General features: G+C 40.4%; 2 protein-coding genes across 3 annotated transcripts; one reads left to right on the top strand and one right to left on the bottom strand.

The window, feature by feature from the left end:
* Positions 1–85: 85 nt before the first annotated feature.
* On the top strand, positions 86–12923 carry mfsd13al (major facilitator superfamily domain containing 13a-like). Of its 2 annotated transcripts, none has more exons than XM_084328561.1 (8): positions 86–160; positions 269–540; positions 1100–1414; positions 2200–2625; positions 2972–3126; positions 7954–8037; positions 8343–8486; positions 9626–12923. In XM_084328561.1, the coding sequence occupies exons 2-8, from the start codon at positions 328–330 to the stop codon at positions 9765–9767; spliced, it is 1479 nt and encodes a 492-aa protein (XP_084184687.1). In that variant the 5' UTR covers positions 86–160; positions 269–327; the 3' UTR covers positions 9768–12923. The 2 variants fall into 2 exon arrangements, with proteins under 2 accessions (XP_084184687.1, XP_084184688.1); XM_084328562.1 differs by having other exon boundaries at positions 91–156.
* Positions 12924–13414: 491 nt separating this feature from the next.
* LOC311240056 (uncharacterized protein) lies at positions 13415–16225 on the bottom strand. The gene is made up of 6 exons (XM_084328563.1): positions 16148–16225; positions 15279–15614; positions 14676–14776; positions 14475–14525; positions 14110–14220; positions 13415–13614 (listed from the first exon to the last, which is right to left on the bottom strand). The coding sequence occupies exons 1-6, from the start codon at positions 16194–16196 to the stop codon at positions 13561–13563; spliced, it is 702 nt and encodes a 233-aa protein (XP_084184689.1). The 5' UTR covers positions 16197–16225; the 3' UTR covers positions 13415–13560.
* Between the last annotated feature and the right edge of the window lie 2226 nt (positions 16226–18451).

The following is an 18451-nucleotide window of genomic DNA, read 5'->3' as shown; positions in this document are numbered from 1 at the left end:
AACCAACGGACTCTTACGTCCAATAAATTGTTTTGTTTTGTGTAGTAGTCCCGCCCATTTCCGCATAGACAGATATGTAGTTTGACAGGAGTTGTGGGTTAGCTTAGCTAGTTTAACAGCTGGTAAAATGATACGATTGGAGACAGCTGCATCAACGCAAGTAATTTTTATGCTCCATTTATTGTTGCTTGGGACTAACTAGCTACTATCGTCTGGCTGTTTCTACAACATTCGTGTTAAAACGTAACCTGTTTTTATTTATTTACAGCAATATTCTTTTAGTGGAACCAAACAGATTGACTTAATAGAGTCAGTATCACCTGTACCATGGCCGTGGACAAACCTGCCACCGGTGCACGCACATATGGAGGCGGAATCGTGTTGCTATACCTGGCGAGTTTCGGGGTCCATCCCGCTGCAGTGGCTTACTCCATGACCACCCTGGGAGCTGGTATGATGAACAGTATATTCAGCTTTTACTATGTAAAGCTGTTTCTCAACAAATACAAGATATCAGAAGGAGCATTTCACCAGTCACAAGTAGGTCAATGTATGGTGTAGCAAGCTTTATAAATACGAATGTTCTATTCACACTTATTCAGGGAAATTGATTGATTGAAAACTGTATTAACAGATTGCAGAATGGGTACAAGTTACAACAGAGACAGAGTACAGCTCAATACAACAACTGCTAAGAGGATGAAGATCAGAAAAATACTTTCCTCTTGTTTACATAAGGGTCCTCTATTTTCAATTCATTAAGACATTTAGAGACATACAAATATATACAATAGGCCTACTATGTAAGAAAGGGAGAACATCATAAGATTTTTTTTTATCAGAAGGATAAGAAAATGTACATTCGAGGGGGTTGGGTGGGGTCGGGGAGTGGGGGGATATTGACATTTACCGGGGCCAGTTTCTAATTGCAGCCACCCGTAGGTGTTCTTTGAGAGAGGTTTTGAATTAATTGCAAGATTTATATCATCAATCATAAACACTGGTCGATTGGGTTATTGAGAAATGTTTCTATCAGTTGTGAAAATCCTGTTGCTTTCATATAGTTTTATTATCACCATTGCAATCTTGTCCCTCACAGATAGTGTACATGGTGTGGAACGCAGTGAATGATCCTCTGTTTGGCTACCTGCAAGACAACTCCCGCGTGCCTTGCTGCTCACAGCGTCGTCTTTCCATCCTATATGGGGCTCCGCTCTACTCCCTGGCCTTCCTGCTGGCCTGGTTCCCATGGCGGACTTACTCCTCTGGCGACTGGATGAGTGGTCTCCACTTGACGGTGGCATTGTGTGCTTTTGATGGCATGCTGACCTTTGTAATGCTAGCACAGTGCGCCCTGTTTGCTGAGATCTCCGGGCATCACCAGAGCCGCCTGAGACTCATCAAATACAGCCAGGTAAGAATGAGAATTAGTAGTAGTGATGGTGGTGGTTATGACTAGGGATGTCCGATATTATCGGTCTACCGATATTATTGGCCGATATCGGCATTAAAATGTGATATCGGAAAATATCGGTATTGGTTTAATAATTTTTTTTTTTTTTTTTTTTTTTTTTTTTACATTTCTATAACCTTTATTTACCCAGGCAAGCAAGTAAGAACTAATTCAGATTTTATTTATTGTCAAAAGTATGCATAATGTTGTGTTAATTCCACAACAAGAGATATGTAATGTTAATTACCTGAAATTATTCCATTTTTTGGGGGGGGAAACCCTGCATATATCGGTATCGGTTGATATTGGTTGATATCGGTATCGGAAATTAAGAGGTGGACAATATCGGTATATCAGTATCGGTAAAAAAGCTAATATCGAGCATCCCTAGTTATGACCATATGGCCTAGTGGTTAGAGAGACCGTACTGTCACAGGTTCCCTGTGGCCATGACAGCCAATAAGCACTGCCAACCCCTGTTAAATTGACCCTGAGCAAGACATTGAATCCTTACCTGCTCTAGGGTCGCCACAAAATGGCTAACCCTGCACTTTGTCCCCACCGGTGAAACCAAACGCACATGAATGTGTTTCTCAGAAGGATATGTGAAGAAATTAATGCCTTTTTTAACGTGGCAATAGAAATGCTCTAAATCCAAACTCTGAATGGATAACACTGCATCTGCTTTCCTCCCTATGATATACCTCCCTTGTCATTCCCTATATACCCCTCTGTGTCCTTCCCAGGTGGCTTCTCTCATCGGCTCCTCCAGTGTGTTGTTCTGTGGCCTCTTCTCCAGCAACATGGATGACTTGGCGGCCTTCCAAGGCGTCACAGTGCTGATAGCTGTCCTGGCGTGTGGCTGCATGCTCTATACAGGCTTCCACAGCGAGAGCCGCTTCGATAACAAAGGATCCGCTCCAGGTTCACCGGGGTCAGTTCACCAGACTGAGCAGTCAAGCCTCTCCTTCTCCGCGGTGACCTCCATGACGTGGCAGATCTTGACCAACAAGAACTTCCAGTTCTTTGTGCTCATGAACTTCTTCCAGGTCTTCATGGTGGCTTTCTGTAATAACTTCACCATGATATTTGCTGAGCACCTCATTCCCCCCAATGTGCTGCCATCGCTGGCTAGGAGCTTGATGTATGGAGCTGGATTCATCTGTCCACAGGTATAGCGCCACATGGTCTTGGTTTCAAAGATCCAGAGTATATGAGAGGTGATTGATTGATTGAAAACTTTATTAACAGATTGCAGAATTGGTACAATACAGTACAGCTCAATACTAACAACTGCTAAGAGGATGCAGACCAGAAAAAGTATTTCATCTTGTTTACATAAGGGTCCTCCATTTTCAATTCATCAAGACATTTATGACATACAAATATACGGTACTGGGAGGTAGTTTGGTCTCCGTTCCAATGATCTCATTTGGGGGCATGCAATTCTGGATTGTTTTGCTGACTTTGATCACTTCAAGTTGTAACTCATGGTTTTTACCTTCCTCTCTCTCTCAGATCTTAGTTCTGAGCAATCAGAGTCTTCTCCTCAGCGTTGGCTACTACAGGATCATCCTCTACACCTTCTACATAGAGGCCAGCATGGCTGCCGTTATGCTGGTACTGGGTCCCCACCACTACTACATCCTGGCATTTTTCCTCATCACCAACATGTAAGAAATGAGATTTCTAACTGGGCTGAAATTGCAATATGTAATTTGAAAGAACAGTATCTCTAAGGTATATTGCAATAGCTGCAATATACTATAGGTATTTTAGAATTAATTTGTATAATGATACACACAATCACTGAGTGAAGTCGTGACAATGTGTCTAGAAGACCCGCCTCCCTTAACACTTTGATTGCCTAAGGCTAAATTCATGATATACCATAGGTTGCCAGCTCTATTTGTCTATGGATAAGTACCCCTTCTTTGCAGGGCTATAACTGTTTAAATTCTATTGCTAAATTGCCATTATTATGGCCCATTCAAAGTCCTATATGTATTGTTCATTGTGTAGCAACGTTAAACTTTTTCATTCACATATTCATAGTAAAATATGGTCTAATGTATAAGTATGTTTTCATCTCTTTCTGCAGCTTTCTCCAGAACGTGATCTATAGCCCCAAATGCATTATATTGATGATGAAATACAGTTTGATGGCAATCGGCGCGATATAAAAAATTTCAATTGGACGTGGTTCTAGAAGTTACTACGTATCATCTGATGATGACCGGATGGGCGGGGGATCGTTTATAATTCCGTGGGCAGCGTTACATCATTCATCTAGTGTGGGTCATATGTTCATCAGAGCAGTTTATATCGAACACGTTCAAAAATAACGCTGAATCTTACCGTATCTTCCTCGCGCCGTTGGACGATCAGCGTGGTGTAGACCATTTTCGATTATGGGATGTTTATCCTGAAGAACCATTTCCAGGTTGTATACTACTATATACGTCCAAATAACGTTGTTTATTGAGTTAGGGCGAGCGATTGATCATCCAGTGTGTTGAGATGGAGTCCGGCTACCGATCGCGAGTGCCCGGAGCACATAGAATGAGCACTTCCTGTTTGGCGAGCCCCTCCCTCTTGGCCGATCTGCCGATCGGCCACCAGATGGCACTCTCGAACCGTTAAACAGTTGATGGGAGCTCACCAGTACATCTCAGGGCTCCGGAAAGAAAATATGATTTCGATCACAGATTTTTGAAATATTGATATCAAAGACGAGTTACGGCGTCCTCGGCAACTTGAGCATGGCGGGGAAGGACGCCTAAAAGCGTCTTCCGGCAGTTAAAGTGTTAAGCACTGAATACTACCGCTAGGTAGTAAGATTAGTTATCATGTTTGAGGGGAGATATTACTACATCTACCATTGTAGATAGCTATTTAAATTGTATTAAGACTCATCAAAAGGTAATGCCATATTTAATAATAATAATAATAATAATAATAATAATAATAATAATAATAATAATTTAAGTAATACCAGAGATTGCCAGCAACTACATATGTATATGTCAAAATGATTGCAATGACATTTTGTCCATATCATGCAATCCTAATTTCTCTTTACTGCAATACATTTAGTTGTTTTACATATCAAAGATGTTAAAGAGTTTATAAAATAACTGAACTTTTAGTTTATTCTTTTACATTGAAGTAATGTGATTTGTTTTTTTATGGCTAGGTTACGAGGCTGCTTTCTAGTATCACTACTGTTTAATTTGTATGTGTATCTGCTTTTAAGATGCTTTCCTTATCTGTTTGGATTGAAATCTTATTAGATAGGGCGATTTCCCTATCTATAGATCGCCAGAACAGAGTGGCTTCTATGACACACTTGATGGGTGTTTAGCTGGGGTGGAGGGTGTAGAAAAAATTCTTATTGGGGACTGGAACACGGATATGCTACGTAAAGCGGCACCCGTCTTCAAGGCCTTCAGTAGGTGTTCTGATCTGTACGGTTTCAGCCAGCTAATCACCCAACCCACACGTGTATGTGAATCAACTCAAGACTCATTGACCTCATCCTGACCTCTTGACAAGTCCAAGATCTCCAATAAAGGGGTTATAGCATGCGGGTTAAGTGATCATTATATGATATTCTGTACCCGCAAAAAGCTAAAACAAAAGGCTGGCTGTCACAAAACAGTCACATCTAGAGACCTCAAAACCTACTCTAGCGAGGCCTTTAACCTTGAACTGGAGAGCCTGGACTGGTCAGATGAGCTCAATGGTACACTGGTTGAAGAAACATGGCTTGGTTTCAAAACCAAATTTTCAACAATACTAAACAACATGGCCCCCCTAAGAACCACCAGGGTAAAAAATCGCACTGAGCCATGGATGCACACTGAAATACTGACCGCTATGAAAACCAGAGACAAAAAATGCTGTGAGTTTCGTAAAAGTCAGTCAAAGCTTACCAAAAGCACGAGCAGTGAACTCCAAGCCCACGTGACTGAACTCAAACTAGAAAGAAACGGACTAAGAAATGACGTAAACTCCATGATCAAAAACGGCTAAAAGAAATTCATCAATGACAAAACTGAGGAAAATAAAAACAAACCTTGTGAACTTTGGAAATTACTCAATAATCAACTAGGCTGCAGTAAAAAACGTAAAACCAGATTCTCAAACATAAACATAAAGACGGACAACACGCTCAGATGTGGCCAATTACTTAAACACTTTCTTCACAAACATAGCCACAACACTGGTAAACAAACTACCCTCCCACTCAGGGCATTATGGGGTAGAACACATAGTAGCATACTACAATAACTTAGGGGTCCACAAAGACAACTTCAAACTGGAAATGGTAACAACAGATGAGGTACTCAAAAAACTGAGCGCCCTCCAACCGAACAAGGCCACTGGCCATGACAACATCCCCTCCAAATTCCTCAGAGACTCAGCAGCCGCCATCACCCCAGTCATCACACACATAATAAACCTCTCCATAAAACAGGGACACGTCCCCAAGGACTTCAAAATTGCGAGAGTAACACCCCTGCACAAAAATGGCAGCAAATTAGACCCAGGCAACTACCGCCCTGTTTCTATCCTTACCTCCATCTCGAAAGTCATGGAAAAAATAGTATACGAACAGGTCGAAAAGTACCTCGCGGGAAAAAAATCGAATCTACGAATTCCAATCTGGCTTCAGAACATCCCACTCCACTGACACATGCCTTCTCTATTTAAACGACCACATCAAACAAGAGGTGGACGCGGGCAAATACTGCGGCATGGTCATGCTGGACCTACAAAAGGCCTTCGACACTGTCAATCACTCCATTCTGATTGACAAGCTAAAAGCTATTGGTTTTGATAGTTTATCAGTGAGCTGGATGCAATCCTACCTTGAGGGGAGAGAACAGATGGTGGAGGTAAACGGTACTCTATCCCCCCCCCTCACAGTGAGCTGTGGTGTTCCACAAGGAAGCATACTAGGACCGCTACTGTTCCTAATTTATGCAAATGACATGTCGTCGGCTTGTGACTGCAACTTGTTCCTGTTTGCGGACGACTCAGCCCTGCTGGTCTCTGACAAGAACAAGTTACAGGTTGAAAAAACCCTCAGCTCAGAACTAGGCAAAATCTGCATATGGCTCGCTGATAACAAACTATCATTACACATGGGCAAAACAGAGTCCATTCTCTTCGGTTCAAATAACAAACTCAGCAAGACCGACGGCTTCTCAGTTACAGTGGGTGACAATATTGTCACAAGGAAAGATGAAATTACCTACCTGGGTTCCATCCTAGAGGCTAATCTTTCCTGTGACAAAATGGCATCCAATGTAATAAAAAAAGTCAACCAATGAACTCGATTCTTGTACCGGATCTCCTCTCTGGTAATTAGAATACCCTGAAGACTCTGGCAGGAGCACTCATTCAAGGGTACTACGACTATGCTTGCACCTCATGGTACCAAAGCACCTCAAAGGCGCTAAAAACAAAATTACAAACATCTCAAAACAAACTGGTCAGACTACTGCTTGACCTTACTCCTCGAACCCACCTCACCCCTGCCCACTTTGACAACCTAGGATGGCTTAGAGTAGACGACAGAGTACAGCAACTTGCAATGGGCCTGGTCCACAAGATACACTACACGACCAAGGTACCCATGTACATGTCAAAATACTTCCCAAAGGTCAGTGAATACCATGATCACAACACCAGAGGGAGCTCCACACATCATGTTAAACCCAGATTTGGCTCAAACAAGGGACTAAACACATTTCGCAATTATGCCACATCAATGTGGAACGCCCTACCCAAAGCTGTAAAGGAATGTGAATCACTACCCACTTTCAAAACCACTCTCAAAGAACACCTACGGGAGACTGCAATTCGAAACTGGCCCCCGAAAATGTCCTAACCCAACCCCCTCCAATGTACAGTAAATGACCAAGTATGGTTCTGTCAATATTCCAATGTACAGTTTTGCTTGTACAGTTGTACAGTGTCCCCCACCCACCCCTCCTACCCAACCCCCCCACCCCACCCACCCAACCACTTCCAATGTACAGTCCCCCCCCCCCCCCACCCACCCACCCACCCCACCTACCCAACCTCCTCCAATGTACAGTTTCTACGTCAAATGTATATACTCTCTTTTCTAGACTATTTTTTTTATCACAAACGGTACTGTATTTGCACATCTGGTATGTCATAAATGTATAGATGTAGCAGTACTGTCTATCTGTAAGTTGTGTATGTCATATATGTTATGATGAATTGAAAATGGGGGACCCTGATGTAAACAAGACGAAAGTCTTTCTCTGGTCTGCATCCCCTTAACAATTGTATGTATTGAGCTGTACTGTACTGTACCAATTCTGCAATCTATTAATAAAGTTTTCAATCAATCAATCTCTTACACAGGGTCATTATTCAGGCAACCTTTAGTCTAGTATCACTACTGTTTAATTTGTATGTGTATATCTGCTTTTAAGATGCTTTCCTTATCTCTTACACAGGGTCATTATTCAGGCAACCTTTAGTCTATTCAACTTGCCTCTGGCCGACATCATTGACTCTGACCTGCAGAGGTACAATCGCAGGTAAACAATGATTCCATACCATAGATCCACTATATACAAGTCCATCACATGCAACAATAGTAGCTGTCCCTCAGGTGTGTTTTGTTGTTCCAGTACTAGATTTGCTCCGTTTACAAGGGAAAAAATGTGCCAACCATACGCTTGGCTGTACCAAAACCATACTTTTAAAACGAACTTTGGTCATTAAGCCTATGAGTAGAATGCTTTGGGGAAGTAGAAAGTTATTATGTATTGCATCCACTTCTAACATCATTGGACTGTTAGTTATATGTCTTAAAGCTATTTCCCTGGTGTCTCCTCCACAGATCCCCTCTCTCCTCCATGGTGTTTGGGACAAATGCTCTGTTCACTAAGCCAGCTCAATCTTTCGCCCCTATGCTGGTGGTCACCATCCTCAACCAGTTTGGTTATGAAGAGCTTAAGGAGGGAGGGAGGGACGCAAACCCAAGGTGAGAAAAAGAAAAGTTGTAATATTTGCATTGAGAGGGTGGTGGTGATGCACCTTATGCAAACTATTTTACTACAAGTTAATGAGCAGATGTTTGCTCCCCCTAGTGACGACTGTTGGGAGGGGAGGGGTGCTTTTGCTATTTTGCTATTAGTAGTGAAAATATGTAATTAAACTAGTAGTTTACATTACATTTTGCAGTAGCTTGCTAGAAGTTCAACTAAATTCAAATAGTGATTTTAGTAGTTAATTCTGGCGTTACAAGTTTGCATTTTTGCACCTTTGAAAAGTTTGAATGGTATTTTTGCTATCATGTCACTTCATTCTGTGTTAGCCTATATGTTATATAAGCAACACGCCATGGTATATGGTTGTTATATCGCAACTAAGGGGTGTAGTTCAGCTACCTGTTTTATAAAAAAACAAATTTGACCATTTATTACAAACCTTACCATCACAATGGAACTATCAGCGTGAGCACAGGATATCTTGTACAACAGGGGGAGGGGAAGGGTTGGTCAAAGGGGGTTCACTCAATTATTTAAAATAATTTAATTACTTTCTTTACTAGTGGCCTCCAGCCAAAAGTTCCAGTAGTTAACCCCACCTGTCAAAAAAGTAATTAACTACTAAAATCACTATGGCAATATGAATGAAATAGCTAGCAAGCTACTGCAAAATGTAGTTAAACTACTAGTTTAATTACATCTCCCCATCAATCCATGCTTATGTCAGACGTTATGTCATATTTATATCATCCTTATGAACAACCCTTCAAATGATTTGGTAATACTTTATTTGAAGGGGTGTTCATAAGGTTCATAACTGTTCTGACAGGTGGAGTTAACTACTGGAACTACTGGAATTTTGTGCATTGCAAAACATTCCATGTTTCTGGGGCACAGAAGCTAAAAGCAGATTTTCCTAATTCAGTGCAAATTCTAGGAACTCAAGGAATTCTTAAGTGTAAGCCAATCACCAGAGCGAGTATGATAAGGTCCAGAACTCTAATCCAAAACTGATTATGATAATCAGTCTTATTATGAATACATTTAAAAATAAAGAAATATATACATACTTGAGGCCTAGATGGATAATCTTCTAAACGTCTTAACAGTTGTCCTCCTGTCTTCCCTTCAGTGCGTTGGAGAGCCTCGGTGGTGCCATGTTCTATATGGTGTGTCTGGTGCCCCTGTGTGTTGCTGCCATACAGGCGCTGGTCTGGAGGCCCTTCTCTATACGCAGCAGTCACACAGTCGACACAAAGTATATAGACGGCTAACTTCAACAACAGCTCTGGCGTGGCAAGGTGATCACTTTATTCCGGGGCTAGACCTTAAGAGATCATTTTGGCTTCGGTACTGATTCCCATATTCGGGAGCTTATTATTCTGATAACCAGTGTACAGTATCTGCTGATTATATGGAAAAATGTATTTGCCCACTTTTTTTTTATTGGAAAAGAAAATCTGTCTCTTGCAATAAATAGCTCGAAATAAGAACAATGGTCCATATTCACGAAGCCTTTCAAAGTTGGGAGTATTGATCTGGAATCCGCTTCAGTCTGTTAGTTTGAATAAGGTTATGAAGTGTTCCTGGTTACTGATCCCTGATCAGCACTCTTACTCTAGGGAGAATATGGTTATTATTAGGGATTATATTATTATGGGAATTAGTTGCATTGACATGTCTTTTAACACTTTGATTACCAGCCATGCGGTGCACCTTACCCACGTTGAATGCCACCACCCACTTCAATGATAGTGTTGTGAACGCATAAACTATGTCTTAAATTATGGTCTAATCTGACCGTCGCTTATCAATGACTTGTTTGCAGTCAACATTGTCGAAACGGATTGTTTTTTAATCGGTTCATTTCCGTTTTATACCATTTTGAAAAACCCTTGTTTTCTTGAAAGTTTCAGGAAAATATAAAGATTCTGTGATAAACGTCTTTTACTGGAATATTCTGGAATACACAAAAAAATACTGGAAATATGTATTCCACGCTGTTTTGCGGCTCTGCAATGACTTGGATCTCTTCGGATGGCTTGCCGGAGAAGTAAAATGAGGAAACTGGATCCCCCCCCCCCCCCCCGATTTCATTCAGTCTAATCCAATGGGGTGCAGTACAACAGGGAGAGACGATAGGGGGCGGTATTTTCCCAATGGAGCTCAGAGAGAGTTTGCAGCACTAACGTGAGACTAGATTGATGAAATATGAATTCAAATCGCTAATAAAAAATAAAAGACAAAATCGCTATTTGTCGTTGCTGGCACTCAACGGTCGGCATAAACTAACTACATATGTTGGCACTCAAAGTGTTAAGGCAAAGATGGCAAGTAGGCGTGTTGTTAGACACACCACAGGGTTATGCATTTATTCTCCTGTTGTATGACATTCTATAAGTGCTTTATCTCAGCGGTTTTGCCAAAAACAATGCATCTGTGAAAGGCTATAATCGATTTGATATCATATATCTGTCTAGCCCTACCTTTATTCTTTTGGTTTGATCTTTGGGAAAGTTTCTCATAATTGTCTGGTGAGGATGATGATTACGAAGCTGAAGATGTATGTTTTATGGCTTTTTGTTGCACTAACATTTTAATATTACTTGGTGGAACTGGAAGTTATTTGTGTAAAAAGAGGGAATATGTATGGTGTGTAGCAAAGCACTTGAGGGAATACTCTAGCGCAGGGGTTCTCAATCTCTTTTATACCACAACCCCATTTTATTTAGGATTTTCTTTTGGCGACCCCACACTTAATGTATTGTGTAATTTCAACATGGAATTTTAAGGAATATCAAAATAAAAGCACACGTTGTTGAACTTGATCATGCATATTTATAGGGAGGTGTAGTGGTTATGTCATTGTTGTTTCCGGCCGGTCCACCCTGCTTGAAATTGCAATGTATTTCCAATGGACACATTTCTAAATAGTCTCATTTAAAACAAATAAAGCATGAACATTGGCATGGTGTACCTTTCTGTGTGTATTCATCCACAATCTATAGCTCAACATGAAACGATTCACAATTAATCGTAAAATAATTACATATACTTTTATTTCAAACAAAAATGCTTAAACAATAATGCTAGTGATAGAAGGGAACTAATTTTGTGCAAAAATGGAAAGCTTGCCAATGTTCATGAGGCAGAATTATTACAATAGCCGATAATAAATGTTCCCAGTGATAAATCCCTATACGGGTGGACCGCGCAGGAAACTAAAGTGACGTCAGACTACACCTCCCTATTAGACTATTTTATTACAGCACTATGTTATCAATACACATTTATAAAACGAGGCATATTTAGCCAAAATATGTTGCCAGAACATAAAAAAAATGCCACTTGCCAATGCACGACCCCACTAATGTGACCCGTAGTTTGAGAACCGCTGCTCTAGCGGGTAGCAAAACACTTCTCTACATTTACTATTGAGGTAATTTGAAATGTGTCAAACTGCAAGTGCCTTTTATTAATCAATGCACTACAATACATGATTGTAGTAGTAGTTACTGTGAACCGTGTAACCCTGAGGTTTCTGAGTCACTCTTATTGTACAATATGTGATTTAGTTTTGACTTGATAGTGAACGTGAGATAATACAACAAGCTAGCTAGCTGGCTGCTGTCGTTGCTAACCGCTAACACCAACGTCCAATGACCAAGCTACAGTAGCGTACATCACTGATGCTTGTAATGTGTAAACTTTAGTGAAACAACATGGCAAACGTACAAAATGTTGCTACCATCATACCATGCAACATCTCCAGTCTCTCTTTCTTCATCTTTCTTTTCTGTTCTCTCAGCTGTTAACAGACTGTTATGCTACTGTACCTGGCTAAGCCAGGTAGCAGGCTGGCTAGCTAGCGAGCTGTACCCAGCATGCCGTTATATTCATTTTAGACTAAACGATATTCGCCTAAATCAATTTGTTTCTAATTTCACGACTATTGGAATATTAGAAAATCGATGCCCATCCCTATTATTTAGACATATGCAATGTTAGAATAAAATAATAAATAAAATTTAAAACATGCAGAAAAAAGTTCAATGCTGTTTAGCCTTTAACCGTGGTGGTTTTTAGTTACATAATTAACCACCTCCCCCACCCTCTCCTCTCCCTCGTTCACTCAGAGGAGAGGAGGACTGATGTGCTAATAGTGTCAAATCAACTGAGCCAGTTTTTCTTGATGACTTTTGTCCCTTGAACAAATTATTTGCGGATAAAACAATACAAAGTTACTGTGATGTAGGAATATGTAAATGTGTTAGTAGCCTAAATGGCAGTTTGCTCCGTCTCTCCTCCCGTTCCTTCACCGAGAGCACGCCTTCATTGACACGCCAATTCCAGGAATATGATTTATAGATATAATTTATCTGTTCAAAAGTTGTCATGGTAATTGCCATAACAGCAAAACTGGGGATAGGGGAGTAAAGTAGAGACTAATTTCGCACAAGTGCGCAAGGCCTGCTGTTCTATTAAAGGACAACTTCAATCATTTTCAACACAACCAAGATATCAATTGGGATGATGCCAGATGAAAAATATGGTCCATGTTGAAAATAAGTGGAGCTATCCTTCAAAGGCGATATATAAAACAGATTTGTTTACTTTCTTACTTTTTGAGATACTGTACTGTATTGTATCGTACTGTATGTATATGTACAGTATGGCTACTGTGTACGCATTATGGGATCATTGTCATTGTAGCTTTTTTTTATTCTAGTCCATTATTGAGCCATGTCATTAATGATTACTCATTTCTGGTCCAATATGGTCACCAGATTGATTTGAAGGGGAATGTTTTCTACTTGTCTTTTAATACTGCTTTTTTTTATTAAATTATTATTGTACGCAACCATGCTCAGAACTTCTGTTTTATACTGTATTTTCACAGACATCAGCCATTCTCTTAAAGGGGTATTTAAAAAACCAATGCTGATTTATTTTTACACAATCTCACACAACCAAAAACTCAACTGTTTTGCACACATTCATTTAGTTAGACAGTTATTGAGGGTAAATGAGTTTGAACATGGCCACCAGAATATTCATGAATGACAGTTACAGGTTTTGATAGATGTCATCAGATGAAGGGCTGGACTGGGGACTTTCAGCCTGCAATCAAATCAATCAGCATTTATTAGATTAGATTAAAATGTATTGTTATTATACAGCACAAGTACAGTACAACAACGAGTTTGGCATCCAACCAGAGTGCAAATGTAACAGTTAAGTGCAATAGTAATATAAGATTGGTATTCAATAGAGTACTATTGAATGTAGTGCTAATCAGATATGTACAGAGTTGTAATACCAATATGTACAGTGATACAGGTATAAAGACAGTATGGTCGTAGTCATACTTGCCAGCAGTGTAACTAGAGTAGGTAAGGGATATGTACAGATATAGTCTACAGATATGTAAAAGGATTATGTGCAGGTATGTACAGACAGGTGGTTTAGATATACTATATGGTAAGAATATATATATACGGTATATGTATATAGGGCAAAAAACGTTTGTTTAAACAGCTAGACACAAATGTATTCGGTTGGTATATCTTCACAGATTCTAACCAGAACATGCTGAAATCAAATACTGTGTTTTACCGTATTTTGGCCACGGTGGTCTGAATCTGGAGTGTTGTTTTGTAAGTTCCTTCTACCATGCAATTCTTGCACCACGGCATGAAACCGCATGGTTTTTGTTGCATTGTTATTCTGCAATAAAAACAGTAAAAGATGAAAATAGTTAAGTACCAGTATAATGGCTTTGCGTTGTAGAAATTCTCTCCTTTCCATTCTATGTTGAAAAGATAATGAATTGCTTTGTCATTTGTAGTTTCATTTTCAAAGCAGTGATTTAAGGACTTGGGACTGTTGTTGCTGTTCCTCATTTTGCCTCCATGGAGTTTCCCAGATGGTCAAATTGCTTATTCTAGAAGTTACTAAAATCCAAAAGCCACATTACTGACCTGGTGAGCACTTCTCCATGCTTCTCCACATATGCTTATATCCTTTCCAGTCTGCAATGCAAAAATCAGCTTATCATAAACCAAAGGTGTAATAATACAACCACTATGTTTTTTTTGTTCACAATTTAAATGCTGTTTTGGATATTGAAATATACACGCAAATTCAAAATAATGTAGCCTATGTATATCTAACTAATTTACCTTCTTACGGGTGATGAGTATTATAATTGCCAGGCTATAGATGGCCAACAGGACACACAGTAACCACAGCAGAATGTGCCACACTATCCACATACCTTCCCCTGAAAGCACAGTAACGAATTACACAATGGTATTACAGTAATTTAACTATATTAAACTCTACCCTCTTTTCTTGATCCTCCAATCACAACTGTTGCTAGTTAATTAATAATAATAAACAATTCAATAAAAAGAACAATTGTAATACATTACAGTTACTGTAACCAGATGTACAAGTCATTGAAAAGGTGTGATTATGTGTTAAATTACTCGGAAATGAAAAGGGGTGTCTAGGTTGTGAAATGATAGACCGTAACATCAATATACTTTTTCATTTCTTATAATATTGATTGACCATGGTTGTGGACTTGTGGATAATTAATTGAAAGCAGGCAGTTACGTTACAGAGTTCTAATATCCCAGTGGACTACATTACTGATTACAATTTTAAATAGGCAATCTGTAATGGTTATATATTTGAAGGTAATTAACCTCCCCCACCAGTTCAAATCTTTGACAGACACTCCCAAAAAACCCTGCTATGGCTGACCAGAGGACTCTTACCCCTCACTGCAAGTTTAGTGCCTCTTCCAATCTCCTGTGCCCCTGGGAGTTGTACTGCAGGGAACACTGCTGCACAGTGGTAGATCCCACTGTCATTTACACTGAGCACGTCGATGAGCAGCCGTGCTCCATCCATGCTGTACTTGGGAGGATCGGTTCCCAGGTCAATTTGATAGTGGGAGTGCTCTTTGAAGACAAACCACAGGAATAGAGAGCCTGAACAGTTTACGTTGAAGTAACAAGGGAGGGAAGCAGATTGACCCTTATTCCGCCAAATAACCCTGTTTGGCTGACGTAGGTCCAGTGACTGGCAGTTCTTTGTGTTCAGCACACTATCTGGAGGCAATAAACAAAGATAGGTGTGAGAGGAATACATGTTATGATACTTGAAAACATACTATCATACCTACTGCTTTGTTCAAACCCATGATAAATAGCCTAAGCAACACAACTAGCCTATTGCCTCAAATATGTATTGACAAACATGGTCAAGTTTAAAGGTGCAGGATGTTGTTTTGGGGGATACATTTTTCAACTCAAAGTTGTGGAAAGATTCTATGGCATATAAAAATATACATTACAATAAACTATACTCAGGGAAAAACTGGGTCCCTGGGATACTGAAAAGTTACCATTTTACTTGTTTACAATCGCAGGGCCAGTCATTTTGTTTACAAATATCTTTACTATTCAAAGAAGCATATATGTTAGGCTTCTGTTTGTTTTACAGTGCTTCAAATCTTTCTTAGAATTTATGATAAAATGAGATAAGACTTGAATTGAAATAATTACATTATAGTAGTAGGCTCTGCAAATGTAAACAATCATCTCTCTCAAAACTACAATCACGCATACATTCATTGTCTTACCTGCCATTGGGATACAGAGTGTGAGAGAAAGCCAAACAGACCAGCTCATTTCTTTAGCTTTTGGGTCTATGAATGACTCCTTTTGTCAGGCTTTCTAAATCAAATGAGAAGTAGGCATGTTGCACTTCCCTATGATTTCCTTCTGCTTCTGTCATGTCTGTGTGGGTGGAGTTACTGTGGCATTTTTTGTGTGTGCTGTATGTGAGTGCGTTTGTTGCCCAGCGCCGACTCCTATAAAACATGCTCTCATTGCATTATTTGGCCTGACACCGGAAAACACCACGATATCCATTGGGCAATCCAATGCTATGGCCTTTGCCTCACTTATTGCCAGACGTCTCATCCTATTCAACTGGAAGGCAGCCACTCCCCCTTCACATTTGCACTGGACGAGGGATGTTATGTCTCTCATACATAGAGAAAATCAGATTCACAACACAAGGCCACACAGATACTTTCCATAAAACATGGCAGCCCTTCCTACTTCACTTCAAATAATAAGTAAGGGATAATGTATAGCTACGAGGTCATTGTCGCAAAATAATTGAACTGGCGAGGTGTTTTAAACGTCAGTGAAGGTCAATTATTTTGCAACAATGATCGAGTATAGCTATACATTATCCCGCTTATTACATGGCTAACTTACTAACAATATACCTAATTCATTTTACATCGACTCGCAACACTGGTTCTGGCTCCGCTCGTTGCTCCGCCCTGTCATCGCCGGCTGCTTCCCCGGCAGCCGGCAGTGTCTGATTGCACTGATGTCAGTGGGCTTGATTGCGAACAGCTGCGCACAGCGGTCATTATTGTTCCACAGAGGTCCGTTATCGGGCAATATCGGACCTCTGACGCGCGCTATTGACCAATCACAAGCAAGCATTTCGGCGAATGTGAAAACGCCATGTAATAATTGAAAATAATATTATTACAATGACTTTGAAAACACATTTTATTTGCATGTTTTATGTTCCTCACTTTCTAACTAACACATTAAATATACAACATGACACTGTTACTGACATTTTAAGTTAAAAGAATAAAATTTTTAACATTCAACTTTGTGTTTTTCTGAACAAATATGGCACAGAGTAGTAGTATCACAGTAGTTTTACGGGTACATGAGTAAGAATACAGTGTCGGACCTGGTATGGGGACATCTTTAAGTTGAAAAAAAAAAAAAAAAAAAAAAAATTGAAGTATTTAAGTATCTCTTTTATTATGGCGGCTGGGTGGCGTAGCGGAGATTGCTGTCGTCACCAATGCAAGAGCCTTCGGTATCGAATCCCAGTCTCAGCATTGCCTTCGACTTGGGCCGGCCGTCGTACTGGCTCATTTCGGAGAGTCAGCGGGAGGGAAGTCGATGGGTGGGGATTGGACGTTGTGGACAGCGACTCCTACAGGTCGGTTGGGTGACGCCTGCACAGCAGAGACGGGAAGTATCAGGGGCAGCGTGAGCCTCCCACGCGTTACTCCTCGCCACTGAGAGTCCGCGCTGTCTAGTGAAAAGATGCGACAGGCTGCCTCCTCGTGGTTGCCTTTAATATTCACGCGGAGGGGACACGTGATGCAAGGCTTCTATCCTCACTACAACCGACCAGTGGGGGGCATAGTCTAGCAACGTTCAAGACAGGGGAGGGGAGAATTGGCAATGCGAAATTGGGATGGGAGAAAAATAGAAAATGAGGAGACAAAGTGGATTAAAAAAAGTATCTCTTTTATTATTAGAGAAAATGCACACACAAGAAAACATTGCAAGGGATAATAATAATAATAAACTTTATTTGTATGCTACCTTTCATACAAGAATTCAGCCGAAAGTGCTTCACATCAGAAACAAAATACACATAGGCATAGAATGAGCATAACATTGGCATAATTATAATAATAAAATGGCTTTAAATGTGATGAGAAGTATTTTAAATTGTATCCTGTATTTGATCGGAAGCCAATGGGGGTCGTGGAGGACAGGGGTGATGTGATCAGAGCGACAGGTGGAGGTGAGCATGCGGGCAGCAGAGTTTTGGACATATTGGAGTTTATTGAGGATAGTGTTTGGTGAGCCGTAGAGGATGCTGTTACAGTAATCCAGTCTTGATGAAATGAATGCATGAACCAGTGTTTCAGCAGCGGAGAGTGATAGGGAGGGGCGGAGACGAGCAATGTTCCGGAGGTGGTAGAAGGCCGTTTTGGTTATGTGGTTCACCTGGGGGAGGAAAGAAAGGGTGGAGTCCAGGATGATGCCAAGGTTACGGACGTGAGTGGCGGGGGTGACAATGGAACCATCAATATTTAGGGAGAAAT

This window comes from Notolepis coatsorum (genome assembly GCF_963971535.1).
Source record: "Notolepis coatsorum genome assembly, chromosome: 14".
Classification (NCBI taxonomy): Eukaryota; Metazoa; Chordata; class Actinopteri; order Aulopiformes; family Paralepididae; genus Notolepis; species Notolepis coatsorum.
Note: the sequence above shows the minus strand (reverse complement) of the source record. Positions and strands in the feature narration are given on the sequence as shown.